Source organism: Pollicipes pollicipes, unplaced genomic scaffold, assembly GCF_011947565.3.
Source record: "Pollicipes pollicipes isolate AB1234 unplaced genomic scaffold, Ppol_2.1 Scaffold_5724;HRSCAF=6776_pilon_pilon_pilon, whole genome shotgun sequence".
Lineage (NCBI taxonomy): Eukaryota > Metazoa > Arthropoda > Thecostraca > Pollicipedomorpha > Pollicipedidae > Pollicipes > Pollicipes pollicipes.
This window is the reverse complement of record NW_023596746.1, coordinates 20,350,797-20,364,343: the sequence shown is the minus strand read 5'-3', so window position 1 is coordinate 20,364,343 and position 13,547 is coordinate 20,350,797. Positions and strand designations below refer to the sequence as shown.

The 13,547-nt window shown below is 55.1% G+C and overlaps 1 protein-coding gene across 3 annotated transcripts; it reads left to right on the top strand.

The window, feature by feature from the left end:
* The first annotated feature begins 2,270 nt into the window (after positions 1 to 2,270).
* LOC119103299 (uncharacterized) lies at positions 2,271 to 13,219 on the top strand. 3 transcript variants are annotated; one of them, XM_037226770.1, is made up of 7 exons: positions 2,271 to 2,355; positions 3,023 to 3,154; positions 3,733 to 3,872; positions 7,360 to 7,599; positions 10,025 to 10,145; positions 11,010 to 11,109; positions 11,612 to 13,219. In XM_037226770.1, the coding sequence occupies exons 2-7, from the start codon at positions 3,077 to 3,079 to the stop codon at positions 12,394 to 12,396; spliced, it is 1,464 nt and encodes a 487-aa protein (XP_037082665.1). In that variant the 5' UTR covers positions 2,271 to 2,355; positions 3,023 to 3,076; the 3' UTR covers positions 12,397 to 13,219. The 3 variants fall into 3 exon arrangements, with proteins under 3 accessions (XP_037082665.1, XP_037082663.1, XP_037082664.1); XM_037226768.1 differs by lacking the exon at positions 2,271 to 2,355 and adding an exon at positions 2,381 to 2,463; XM_037226769.1 differs by lacking the exon at positions 2,271 to 2,355 and adding an exon at positions 2,488 to 2,707.
* Positions 13,220 to 13,547: the final 328 nt, after the last annotated feature.

Genomic DNA, 13,547 nt, shown 5'->3' with positions numbered 1-13,547 from the left:
CTTTACATGTCCCAAAAACTTGACAGAACCGGCGTACTTTTTCCGTGGTTATCATCAAGTTTCCTTTCAGGCCCGAGCAAAACTAACCAAGCCATCTATGCTAGACCCAACGCAAGATATGTCAGCATACCCAACGGACTAATCTGAAGCCGGATTTTGCGTGTCAAGCTCACCATTAGTTCTGGCTTGGATTGCAACACGATGATGACAAACATCCTCCGGCCCGCATTAAGGATAAGCGGGAGTCGAGCAAGGGATGTCGCAATCTGCAACCTGTGCCCCATGCCCTAATGGTGGCGCTATCAGATACGCAGCCAGAGTCTCAGTCAGGATGGGAGGGGGGCATAGCTTACAAAGGCCTTTTGTTGGTGCCTGCCTCCCCCCTCTCCCTTAAGAATATTATTACCGGATATGGCCCACTTTATCGCTTAGTTTTGAGGGGACGCAGTAATGCTCATTATGTTTTAATATTTCCTTTTGCACTGAAACAGGAGCCAGAAGATGCCGGAAGATGCGATTATGTTTGCACATTTAGCTAATAAAGTGAATGGACCAGATGCTAAATGCCCGTATGGAATAAGCCACCGGTGCTTTTCAGTGACGCTATGTTTTGTCTTGACACCCAGGGGCTCTATGATGCCACTCAGGGGCTCTGCTGGCATTTGTCTGGATTATGCAGGAATAATGGGCACCCCGTGAACGAGCATTATAGACCGAAAAGTGGTCATCATTTAACATTGACATGGCCAACCCACGCTCCTCTGGGAATGTCCAACCTTTGCTCACAATTAAGTAGTGAAAAAATGCATGTGTAGTTTGACCATACTCGCTCGCAAGTTTTAGAAGCAAACACCCTCTGAGCGTTGCAGTCTCTTCAGGCCGCGCGGCGTCGGCCCCGCAGCTTACACTGCGGAGCAGTCGCCAAGCGGCGAAAACGATAACGCGTCTGAAGGAAGTACCTTTCCACGCTGTAGAACACCTCGTAACTGCAAATTTGGTCATAGGGCAACCTTATAAATGATGCGGCTGAATTCCACGGTGAAGTGAAAGCTTTCAATTTGAAATATATTCTGAAGCTTTTTTCACAACGATCGTTCTCGCACGTCCGGCTACGGCCATCCAGTGCTACGGCCATCCAGCTGCAGTGCTCGGTTTGGTAGGAACTGCGATTCCGGCAATCGGTATTTTTGCCCTCGAGGCTGTGAGCGCGCAGTTTCATACCCTTTCATCTCATTTGCTTCACAGGTAGGGTAAAAGAGGATGGACGTTTTCAAGTGGGCATGGTGTTGTCTTTTTCATTTTTTATCTCATTTTGATCCATCGTGTTGAACAAAAGGACCCTGTTGTTAGAAAGCTAAAGGGCACATGATCTTTCTCGTTCAGAGGCAGAAGGGTCATTCCGTTTCAGCGCGGAGTGCCCGCTGGTTGTCATACCGGCTCCCATTCATGCACGGGGAGCGGGTTCCCCGAACTGATCCGGGGGGTCCTTATTTGGATAAATCATACATTGGTCCGCTTCCTAGCACGGGGAGCTCTCTGACCCGAGCAGCCCTGACCCTGATCTACGCAGAGGCCCTCATTCACGCAACAGCATTCCTTTTCGGTCGAACTCTGGCCAGCCTTTCGGGACCTTCGAGCTCTTCAATCTGGCCTTTTATCGTCGGTTCTGAGGGCCGAAGGGGCCTGGGACTAACGCTTGACCTATGCCCACGAGCTCCTGGAGGTGCACTATTCTTCATGTGTAGGAGGCCGTGCCGGCGCAGCATCAGGAGGTCTTTGACGAATGCAGGGATCCGGTCTGGTCACAGTCGAACGCTTCGCCGCAAGCCTTCGGTCCGCTCAGGCGCCTCCGTACCGGAAGGTACGGAGTACGGATCTACGGTACGGGTCTTTGTGCAGGACCCGAGACAGGTCTGTGGGACCGGTCGGGGAGAGGGGCGTGACGGACGTCGGTAGACGGTTCAACGGGCGACTGCGCTGGGGCAACTACCGGTATCTTCCCGACCTACGTCCGCTCGTGACGGATCGTAGAGTGGCGGCAGCGGTCGAAAAGCAGCGGCGGGGCTGCCTCGCCGCTGGCGGCCACGGCGGCGACGACGGCAGACGCGCCGGTGACGGCCGAAGGAGGACACGAGGACACTAAATGCACGGTGCGTATGAGTCATGTGGCACACTACTACGTCCGCCAAAATTGCGTTACATAGCCCGAGTCGTCTGTCGGCTGAAATCTCGGTCGCGTGTCAGTGCTTGCCTCGGCCCAGTGGCCAACTGGTTTTCAGTGACGTCATGTTGCGGATCACATGGAGTAAAGGCATTGCTCGATGACTTTTCGTAGTATATACGGCCTTGCAGCAGGTAAATTTCAGTCCGCCGCGTCAGGGCGCCGTGCCGCGTATTGTTCGCGGTTGGCATATGTGTGGCTTTTTATTGTTTGGGTGCACCAGGGAACCTTATGCCAAAGTTGTGAGTTATCCCAATGATTTTGAAAAACAAAATGTTGTACGGGTATTATGTGTGCATGTCATATTTCAATGTGGAAAATAAATGGGCTTGCAGAGAAAATGGGTGGGCGAATATTTTCGGGTGGCCGTTTTAACTAATGTGACCTATACGCAGACTCACATATGCTGAAAAAATATACTTAAATATTTGAGATACCTCAAAAGTGAAAGAACCAGGAGTACTTCTAAGAAGTTCTCTGCCGAAGGTGATCAGCCAAAAGCTCTTTCTTAAAATACAGCAAGAAGTGGGAGGTCATGTCCCTGTTACCCCCCCCCCCCCCATTCCCATGTGTATCAATGACTAAACTACAGCAAGAAGAGAGGGGCCATGCCCCTGTGACCCCCTTGCTCCCATGTGTATCATTGACTGATTTTTCATATGATGTTGATGTGTGGCTTGTTCCAGGTGCACCAAAGTGTGATAACTTCAGGGGTATGTTCTCTTAGCATGCAGTTGTAACTCAAGCTGCCAATTGTGATTATTATCATGGACATTGAGTTAACTGTTGTCTATCCTGCAGGTGTGGCAATCTCCAGCTGCACAGAAATTCAACAATGAATCAACCTTTTGCATTATGGTGTTGCTTGCTGTGCTGGTTTGCATAAGCAGCATTATGAACCAAGAAAATGGCATTGCTTTTGGATCACCTTTGGTAAGCTGGTGATTTTGCATTCAGTTGTCATTACAGTAGGTAAATGTCAGTCTCAGTGAACTAGAGGAAATGAAGAAATAAGGAGTGCAGGTGCTGTATTGTTGGGGTTGTGCTGGGAGGGTATGGATGGCGTCCATAGCTTTTCATGTGAAGGCTGATTATTGAATCAGTGGTGATCTGTGCAACCTATGTAATGCTTACAGACTTGTTGATGGTCCTTTTGCTATGTATCTTGGACATGGTCAGTGTCATTGCAGACTATGCAAGGTTTGAGACATCTCAGTGTTAGTATCAAGGCCATTGCTTAAAGCACTGCTTGTTCTGCCTGATGTCACCCATCACCTGGAGTCAGGATAGCCTAAGCTGGTGCACTTCTCCACCATACTGACAATAATGATTACCCTAATTTTATGTTTCTGATTAATGTCACACTGTTAGCAATGAATCACAAATTTTTCATTGTTTTTCATTCTGGCCAGGAGATGCTGCAGTATGCCTGACTGATCTGGTACCTGTTACATTCCACTGCTGCTGCACTGCATTGTCTTAACTTATGCTCACCACCATGTTGTCAACAGCTGTCTGAGCTTCATGGTGAGCTGCACAAGTGCGAAGAGGTGGGTCGGCTCCGGTGGCTCATGCGCCCCTGGCGGGTTGACCATGAACAACAGATGCGGCCTGGCGGCAGGCGGCACCACAGCAGGACTGGCCGCACCAGGTGGGGGTAGGCCCTGGTGATAGTTTCATCCGGGAATGGGGGTGGAGATGGGGGTGACAAGCTGACTGGGCAACATCCTGTCTATATGGGCAGTCATTGTTGATGCTTAGCAAAGGAGAGAGGTAGAGGCCATGTGGAGTTAGCAGGCCAGGTGGAATTGGTGGAATTGAACAGTACATTGTGGCTGGGATACAGATAAAGAACAAATGCACATTATGAATAAGTAAATTATGCTCCTCCCTCATCAGGCAAGTACTTGCTCCTGTTTTAGATCTGTTTTGCATGTAATGTTATGTTGCTTTTATATGGATGAACCTGCAAACACAGGGGGCATTGGGTAAGTGATCCTTCATTTTCGGGTGTTGAGTCACAAACTGTGGAAAACTGACTGGAGGGACCCAGTTCACTTCGACCAGAAATTGCACAAGTTTGGGCTTTAACCATATGAGTTTGACGTGTGACATCCTACACGATGTAAGCTCGTCCCTCACAAATTCGCCAAGCTTGCGCGGCGCGTGCCGCAACTGTGCACCCTCTCGGCTGTGCGCGCTTTGATCCGCCAACCCGCCGCCATTGTCAACTGACATGGTGGGGTACGACCGCGAAGTGCAAGGTACGCACATCCGGATTTACGAGTCCAGAAATCAAACAAAAGCACTATGAGATGCACGGCAAACAGGCTATGTATATTTGGCGTCTTATGTGTCTGCTAAAGGTATGGTCATATCCCGCCTTTTAGTTGAAGGGTGCGTCTGAGCGCTGTGATCATTAACGTCGAAAGTCCCAACATCGATGCAGCGTTGTAAACTCAGGTCCTTCCCTCCAACACTGCAGTTTGGTTGTCCAATGCGCGGCCGGTGCTCCGGGCCACCTGGCCGGCTTTTGTCGTCTCCGACCGGTCCGAGTGGCGCGCACTTCCGTCTGGTCTGGTTACGGCGGTGGCGCGTGAGCCGTGCCGCTGGTGTCGCGTCCCGACACGCTCTCGCCGCCGCGGATCGCCCCTAGCCGGCGACAGTGGCGATGCAGGAGTGAGGTGGACCGCCGCCCACCCCGCCCCATCCCCCTCCCCTCTCCCTGTCGGTCCGGGCGTCGCCACCGCAGGCGCAGGCACGTCCAACCGGATGAGAAGTGGTGGATTTTGGCACTTGGAGTGCTGGCATGCATGCATTTGGTGGCTGCATCGCAGATACGTTTGGTAATTTGTCGCATGTCTCTTAGTCTGCTTTAAAATTAAAGTCACTCAAAGTCACTCTTTGCCCGACATGTGCGGCCCGTAGAGGAATTGAGGCTTGAGGCCTCGGCTAGTGGAGGGGACCAGCGCCGCCGCGGTTCCCGGCTCCAGTAGTGGCTGGACAGTAGGTGTGCGTTTCAGGGCCTAGCGACCCGGCCGGTACGTGAGCCCTAACTTCCTGCCTCACCTCCCCCCCCCCCGCGTCCGCGCACGCATCTCGCTTTTTTCATCCGTCATTCTCGTTGTATTGGGTTCGCCGTGTCTCCTCGCCCTCGTCCCCGGGTTGATCCGATCCTGGGGACTGATCGACGCGCCCTGAGGGCTAATTGCGGCACGTTCCAGCTGTCCACTTGAAGGGAGTGGGGCACATTTGTATGGGATTTTGAACTGGAATAGCTATCTTGGAGATCACTCGGTGCAGTTCACAGCCCTGCCCTTCTTAAAACCGAAATCCCTTTAGTTTTTGAGCTACATACCCGCGAAGGTGTGCGGACTATTTCGCGGAAACCTTTTCAAGGTCACCCAGACATCCATGACGCCATAATAAGGTCACTCAAATCTTTCCATTCCGTTGGCCATGCAACAATCGGCCACGAAAAATGTCACTGTCGAGTCGTTCATATCTGGTGTTCGTAAGCACGGCTTCCAGACATGCCGGCTGTCAATTGGCTCTCAATCAACTTTGTGCAAGGTACAATGGTGTAATCAAGCGGGGACGTGTCCAGGAGGACATTTGCTAAACAGAGAAGTTGTACTGTCCACAGCGGCCTTTTCCACTAAAGGTATACCAATGTTTATAAATGAATTTTTTTCTTCGTATCTGATGCTTGCGGAAATACATACAAATGTGGAACATTCCTTTTAAGCCAGGATATCCGAAGGCGCGGTGGGCCGTGGGGCTTCATATGGGTCTAGCAGCCTGCTGCTTGCATTGTATGCCGCGTGTGATGGCTTAAGGGTCAAGGGGCGGCGGCGCTGAACCACGTTCAGGACGTGGAGGGTATCTCTCCGGTTCCACCTGGCCGTGTGTGATGCGTCGTTCGCCCCTTTAGCACCGGGGTCACCCTTGCGGTGATCACCCCCCGAGGGAGTGTCGGGCCGTTCGAAACTTATTCCAGGCGCCACCCGGTGCCGTGGACCGGCCGAAAAGGTGTGGTCTGGGTGCGTTCGAAAGTATGAGAACAAACGACTTTATGCAGCTTGTGTCATCCACCTGTTTCATCATAGGGGATAAAAATGTAAAATCCTAAACTATGACGCACTGTGCCTGTAGAAAACTGGGCGGGCGACCCCACGTACCCCCCGCCCCCTCCCGGATCTACCTTGGCAATTATATATATATATATATATATATATATATATATATATATATATATATATATATATATACACAAATGCGTCGTCAAATGCGTCGTCTAAACGTAGGCATGCAAAGTGGGAGTCGTTTATTGATAAATGTACGGTGAAAGTGGAGCATGGCACTGCTACGTCATTAACAGAAACTGTTAACCAGGTAAGAACGCAGCGGTTCTTATTTGCTGCTGTTTAGGTACTTGTTCGTGGTGCTCGGCGCAACCGCGAGGAGTTTATATTGCGGGTTAGGTAATTTCCGAAAACGTGCTTTTCTTATTATGCTGGATCTAGAGCTGGACTGGGGAACCAAGTTGCAGTTTTGTTTAACCAGCGCGTGACTTTCATCTGTCTTTCATTTGTTTTTCTTCATTGAATTTTATTGGTGGTGGGCTTCCGTATGTCTTGTTGCATCCCGCTCACGTTCTCTGATATTCTGTTTGCAGTTGTGAGCTAGGGTTGTTGCTACTCATGGGAAAGGTAGTTATGGTAATTACTGGCGGGTGGTAACATTCTGTGACTTATTTCTTCGCTCAAATGTGATCTGTTTACATAATGTGAATCGTCCACATTTTATGAATGGCAAAGTTTTTGATTTGGCTCCGACTGCGTCTTGAATTTGAGCTCAAGCCTGCGCCGTGCGAGTTTCATTTCGGGCGCTTAGAACGCATCCAGGTGTGTCTCGGTATTGTCCGCAACACAGGTCCGCGGTGCGTGCTGCGCCATGGCGTTTGCGGGCAGACTTAGACCTATTTCTAATTGGGCGAAGCCTCCGCTCAGTTTTGCTATGCTGGGCGGCAGGTGGGGCGGTTTGGGCGCGCTCAGCCGTCGCGCCGCCGATCTGTAGGTCTGGTCACGCTGTGAGGCGGCCGGTTGACGAAGCTTGAACTGCATCTGTCTCCGCAGGTCGTCGGAGGCGAGGTCCAGTCTGCTGAAGCCCGGCGCGGGAGCCGAGACGGTGGACGACGACGTCATCTTCCTGTCGCAGACGGTGCGGCACTGCTCTTCGAGTGGCGACGAGGTTGTCATCATCTCGCCGACGGACTTCTGTGTACCGAAGAAAGAGCTCGGTGCGGCCCGTGCGGCCGAGGCGGCCATCGGCGAAGAGGACGTCCCCGACGTGCCCCGGCCGCTCACGGGGAAGTGGTGAGTACATGCGGTGTAGTGCACCACCTTTGGATTCGTTATCGGGCTCGGCCAACAACATGACATGTATCTCTCTCAGGGTAGGAATGATCGTGTTTATTCATCATGGTGCCACAGCTGGGGGACATTTTCTTACCAATCGCCTATTGCCAAAATTGCAGCGGGGAAAAGCAGGCACATGAAGTTTGAATGTCAGGTATCATTGAAAGCTACAAGTAAGGTGTGTGTTTTTTACACTGTAATCAACTAATGTTGCCTTTTCTGGCGCAGTTGGTTATTGCAACAAAGGAATCATTTCATCCTGCCTCAACTTGTCACATTGCATAAGGCATGCACGGTGACAAGCATGACGTATTGAGACAGCAAAACAGGCCTGGCTCTGTCCATGGTATTTTGCAAGATAACGACAACTTTACGGAAAGGCTGTGCGTACACAACCTCCAAAGATTACGGGCACTGCACCAGCGCCAGTGTGCAGACATATAGTACGGGCACTGCGCCTGCGCCTGTGTACAGACATAGAGTACGGGCACTGCACCAGCGCCAGTGTGCCGAGAAAGAGTACCGACGCTGCACCAGCGCCGGTGTGCAGACATATAGTACGGGCGCTGCACCAGCGCCAGTGTGCAGACAAACAGTACCGACGCTGCACTAGCGCCAGTGTGCGGACAAAGAGTACGGGCACTGCACCAGCCCAGTGTGCGGACAAAGAGTCGGGCGCTGCACCATCGCCTGTGCACAGACATGTGTACAGACCGACAGTGCTGCCCGACACTGCAGCCGGGGCGGAGCAGTGTCGGGCAGCACAGCTACGGCAAGCAGCCGCTGAGGGAGCGGAGGGGAGGGGGCGACTGAGAAGCCGACGGCGCACAGCACCGGCGGCCAGTGCACCATCGTTACCGGCTGTATTGTGGCCGGCCTGTACCAGCAGGCTCCGTCTCGGCTGAGACATGTTGATCCGTGCTAAATTGAATGGAATTCTTAACCATTCAAACTAGGTGGGAAAGGCCCGTGCGAACACTCTGATTTGAAATCTCTCTCGGTACCTGCATTAAGCGTTCTTATTTCCTAGCACGGTTTGACTGCTTTGATTCCCTCAGTCGTTAAATATTTTCCTTGCTAACAGCTATCTCGATGCGTTGTTTTGATGCGTGCTCAAGTATCTTGCTTTTATATACATATATCCCGCATTTATCGATCACAAACACCATGCGGCTTTGTTTTCCCTTGTACCTGTCTGCGCTCAAAGATTGACGTTGTTCCCGTGCCTCACTCAACCGTGTGCACACAGGCGCCTGTCCCGGTCGTGACGGTCCGTATATGCGGACCCTGTGTTTCGGGTGGTCCATGCCCCCCGCTGACGTTCCATCTGTGCGGACCCTGTGTTCCGGTCGTCCCCCCCCCCTCCCCCCCGCTGACGGTGCGTCAGCGGGGGGGGGGAGGGGGGGGGGAACGACCTACGACCTAGGGTCTGTACGGACCCTAGTTACGAATGTCATTGCCCTTCCCCCCCCCCCCTCCCCACCTCACGTTCCATCTGTGCGGACCCTTGTGCTGTAGGTGGCTCCACCCTATGACGTTACGCATATGCGGACCCCTGTGCTGTGGGTAGTTTCCTCCCTGGCGTGCCGTCTGGGCGGACCCCTGTACCGTGGGTAGTCTCCTGTCTGATGTGCCGTCTGGGTGGACCCCTGTAACGTGGGTAGTCTCCCCTCTGGCGTGCCGTCTGGGTGGACCCCTGTACCGTGGGTAGTCCCCTCGCTAGTATTCCGTCTGGGCGGACCCCTGTGCTGTGGGTAGTCTCCCCTCTGACGTGCCGTCTGGGTGGACCCCTGTGCCGTGGGTAGTCTCCTCTCTGATGTGCCGTCTTGGTGGACCCCTGTATCGTGGGTAGTCTCGTCTCTGGCATTCCGTCTGGGCGGACCCCTGTGCTGTGGGTGGCCTCCCCTTTGACGTGCCGTCTGGGTGGACCCCTGTGCCGTGGGTAGTCTCCCCTCTGACGTGCCGTCTGGGTCTACCCCTGTACCGTGGGTAGTCTCCCCTCTGACGTGCCGTCTGGGCGGACCACTGTGCTGTGGGTGGTCTCCCCTCTGACGTGCCGTCTGGGCGGACCCCTGTACCGTGGGTAGTCTCCCCTTTGACGTGCCGTCTGGGCGGACCCCTGTACCGTGGGTAGTCTCCCCTCCGGCGTTCCGTCTGGGTGGACCATTGTACTGTGGATAGTCTCTCCCCTGGCGTGCCGCCTTGGGTCCACCCCTGTACCGTGTGTAGTCTCCCCTCTAACTTTCCGTCTGGGCGGACCCCTGTACCGTGGGTAATCTCCCCTCTGGCGCTCCGTCCGGGCGGACCCCTGCGAACCCCTATGCTGTGGGTGGTTCATCCGCCCGTGTCAGTTGCCATGCTGACTGGGGTCCTACCTCTACAGGCCGGCCGCCGGCCTCGACACGCCCAAGCAGCCGCACGCCGCCTGGCGCCTGAAGCGAGCCTCCTGCCGTCTAGCGCCGGTGCGCCGCGCCGTCGCCGCTTCCGAGACCGACACCATGCAGGTGAACGCGCTCTCCGCTCCCGCGGCACACAGGCGGCTGCGGACGTCGGGCGCACATTGGGTGTCATGGCGTCCGGGTGGCTTGACTGGCGTGTGACTGTTGTCGCTGTGTTCCTGTCTGGAGATGCCGACCGTTGCTGGCTCGTCACGCGCTCACATGAGGCATCGGATGGGACTGCGAGGATTTGGGGTTGCATCGCCCAGCCGTGGATGTCTTCCACTGTTTCGTAGTTATACACTGTCGGGAGTACCATACAGCTCAGTTATGTTACATGGCTTTGCAGTTGCAGCACCCGTGACCCCACAATAGATGTGAGTGATTTATTGTAATTGGATTTCCTCGGAGTATTTCCTCGGCACTCCTGGCGCCTGCCCCCCGCCCCCTTCCCCCCCGTCCCGTGAAGAGTGAGGAATCCCCCTTTGTCGCGCTACAACTGCTGGTGGCATGACCTCGCCTGACCTACCACCCTCGGAGAGCAGTCGGTTAGGGCGACTGTCCAAATCAGGCCTCACTGGTTGGCGGAAGGTGTTGGATTCGATTCTAACTCGTGGCAAACTTTTCTCGAGTGGCTCGTACCCAGGAGATGGTAGTAACTGGGGAGAGGTCGCCTTGTCGCGGGATTTACGCTGTGCGCTGTATTTACGCCTCACCAGACCCGCGCACGCCAGTGGTGCCACCTGGGATGTCCGACAATAAGCGTTTCGACCAAGACTGTTCCGCAAGGGTGCCGAAAAAGTGAAATATCTGCCGTGTAGACATCGTGTTTTAACTAGCTTGCTACTACCAAGAAAAAGCCCAGGGTGGACGCCAAAAATATTTTTGTTTTGAAAGCGTCGCCTGACCTCGTGCGGCACCACCCCACAGCCGGTGGTCGTGGAGGCAGATGGTCTGACCGTGTGCCAGCGGTTGGAGGCGGCCGCCAACCGACACCAGCTCGTCCGGTCCCGTGGCGGCAACTACGAAGGTGAGTGGGCCGTCTGCTGCGCGTGCGGAGCTGTCACCGCGCGTGTCACACCTCAGGCCTGACCGTTGCCATCACGGCAGTCGTTCGCACTTGTCCGTGGCCGTGGGCTGTCGTCGCGCCAGCTGACGACGGGCCGGTGCCGGCTGCGGCCGTCTGCAGTGACACGGTCCCGGCGTGGCCACCGTGGTCCACCAACTCGTGGAGAAGCCGAGAGCCCGGCAATCCAACTCCGTCCCACAGGCGTGTTTATGGAGAGTTTCCCACTGTTGAAGCATATTTCAAAGCATATTGGGGTGGACCCTTAGTACTTGTGATCAATATTAAAAGTATGGCCAACTGCTTCGCCGACAGGATATCTTAAGTATATTCATTTTAAGGATTTTTCAATGTAAGATATGCGGTCAATATTTCAGAAAATATTACGGGGTCGTATATATGTACAAAAAAGTGCTTGTGTGGCGCTGTGGCAGCCAACATCACCCTGAAACTGCCTTTATTGCAGTGCCGTGTCCACGGCCCGGCTGCCCGTCCCGTGTACGCGAGGAGCACCAGCGGCGTGCGCGGGCATGGTACGAGTTGCCGCGAGTCGCCGTACCCACTCACTTCATCGTGGCTGACCCGGATAGCAGCAGCGGCCTGGATCGCGGTCTGCCCGGCCTCTTCTGCGCGCTGTGCGACGCCTGCGCCGCCATCCAGGTGGGCCAGCGCTGGACCACGCTGGAGCCGCTGCTGCGCGCGCCCGACGGTCGCGATGGCTGGCGTCCGGTGCGCACGCCGTCCGACCGCACCGCGCTCTACCTGCTCAGCCAGTACGTGTACGGCGAGCGCGAGCGGTCGGATGCTGCTGGCGAGCCGCCCATCATGCCCACGCCGCTCGAGGACTCGGCGCTGCTGCTCTGGAGCCGCTCCGAAGCCGTTGGCTTCGTCACGCTCAAGCGGCGTGGTCAGCTGATCGACGGCGGGCCCGAGGCGTTCGCCATGGACGTGGTGGACATGGTGGCGGTGCGGCGCGCTTGTCGGCGCCGCGGCCACGTCACGCGCCTGTTGGATATGCTGCTGGTCGACCGGCCGGGTACGCGGCTCGGCCTCACGAAGCCGTCGCCGGCCATGTGGCGGCTGCTGCTGCGATACCTGACGGCGAGGCCGGCGCTGCGGCCGCGCGTCTGGCTCGTCCAGTGGGCCGGCCACGAGGGCTTCCGCACCAACGTCTGGCAGGAGCTGCTGCGCCGCAGTCGGCACGACCCCGAGTCGTCGTCGGCGGTGGCGGCGTCGTCCGACGGCGAATAGTGAGCGCCGGCGAAGAGCAGAAGATCTGAGGCTTGCCGCGGGGGCCGACATGTTGTCCATCCGCTCGGGTGGGATCAGTGCTGAATCCGTCTGAAGCAATTGTCACTCAGCGATCTAGAGATATGTCGTCGTCATACGCGTGACGAGCTGTAGGTTTACTTCCCGGCGGGGCCGCCCGGCGGTGCGGCCCACCGTGTCGTCCCAAGTTACCCATGTCGTCGCCATTGTCGTGTGCTGCTGGCGAGTCCCTCTCGCCGCTGTATTCCGGGAGAGAAGATCACGAGCTTTCGGTTCGCTCATGTGTGCGAGGTGTTAATGTCCGGCACCGATTGGGTCGCGCGAGCCGGCGCCCGTCGCCACTCGCGGCGGCATCCCGGCCGCGCGGAGCCCCTCTGGCTGTATTTCTGCCACCCTTGTGGCGGGTGTAACTGTGGCTGTGTCGCTGGAAAGCATCCTGTGCAGGCCCCCGCCTCCCTGTGCCGGCTGACCGGGCGGGCAGCGGCCCTCGCTGCCAGCAGCGCCGGTGCTGATGCCGACAGGGAGGGCCGCGCTCGTTTTGTGCCTGGTCGTGCCGCTGTGCGGCTGTGCGGATGATTCGTTTCGGGCACAGTGTTCGGGCCGTTCGTTTCCAGGAAGGAAACCGTGACACCGCCTTTACCACGGTGCATGTATGGTCTTTACTTAAGCGTTTTATCTCTACAGACGTGATGAGACATGTACGGTGTACATATTGAGTCATGCCGGGTTTTGTAGCGAAAGAGGTGGCTGTGTTTTCTCGTATGTGAATGATATCGTCTCAGCATCAGTACAATACAGAATCGTATCTTCACTATCAAGCTTTCTGAGTATAAGCGCGGAGCGTCCGATGTGACCGCGGCGGTCTACCACCCGACATATGAGCCAGCCGTGTCCGCTGCGGTATGCCCGGCCCGTCTAACTTCATGTTCAAGTTTATTTTATTGGCGGGCGATTTCAACACGTGATTTAGTGTTACATCCCTGGTCAGGAGACAATTCCTTCAACTGAATAGGAAACTGCACCCCTGCAGGGCTAGTTACGTTAAGTACGTCTTTGATGATTTGAGTAGATAAGTCTCAACCATCATTCAATATTTGATGGATTGCTTAAGGTCATCCAATTCAACATCTGGT

What these genes read in the sequence shown, in the direction of transcription:
- LOC119103299 (XM_037226768.1), top strand. Translation starts at nt 2,413, where the DNA reads ATGTGTGGCTTTTTATTGTTTGGGTGCACCAGGGAACCTTATGCCAAA. An exon ending in TTGCTTTTGGATCACCTTTG is followed by an intron (nt 3,155 to 3,732) that starts GTAAGCTGGTGA and finishes TGTTGTCAACAG; the next exon opens with CTGTCTGAGCTTCATGGTGA. An exon ending in CCGAGACCGACACCATGCAG is followed by an intron (nt 10,146 to 11,009) that starts GTGAACGCGCTC and finishes ACCACCCCACAG; the next exon opens with CCGGTGGTCGTGGAGGCAGA.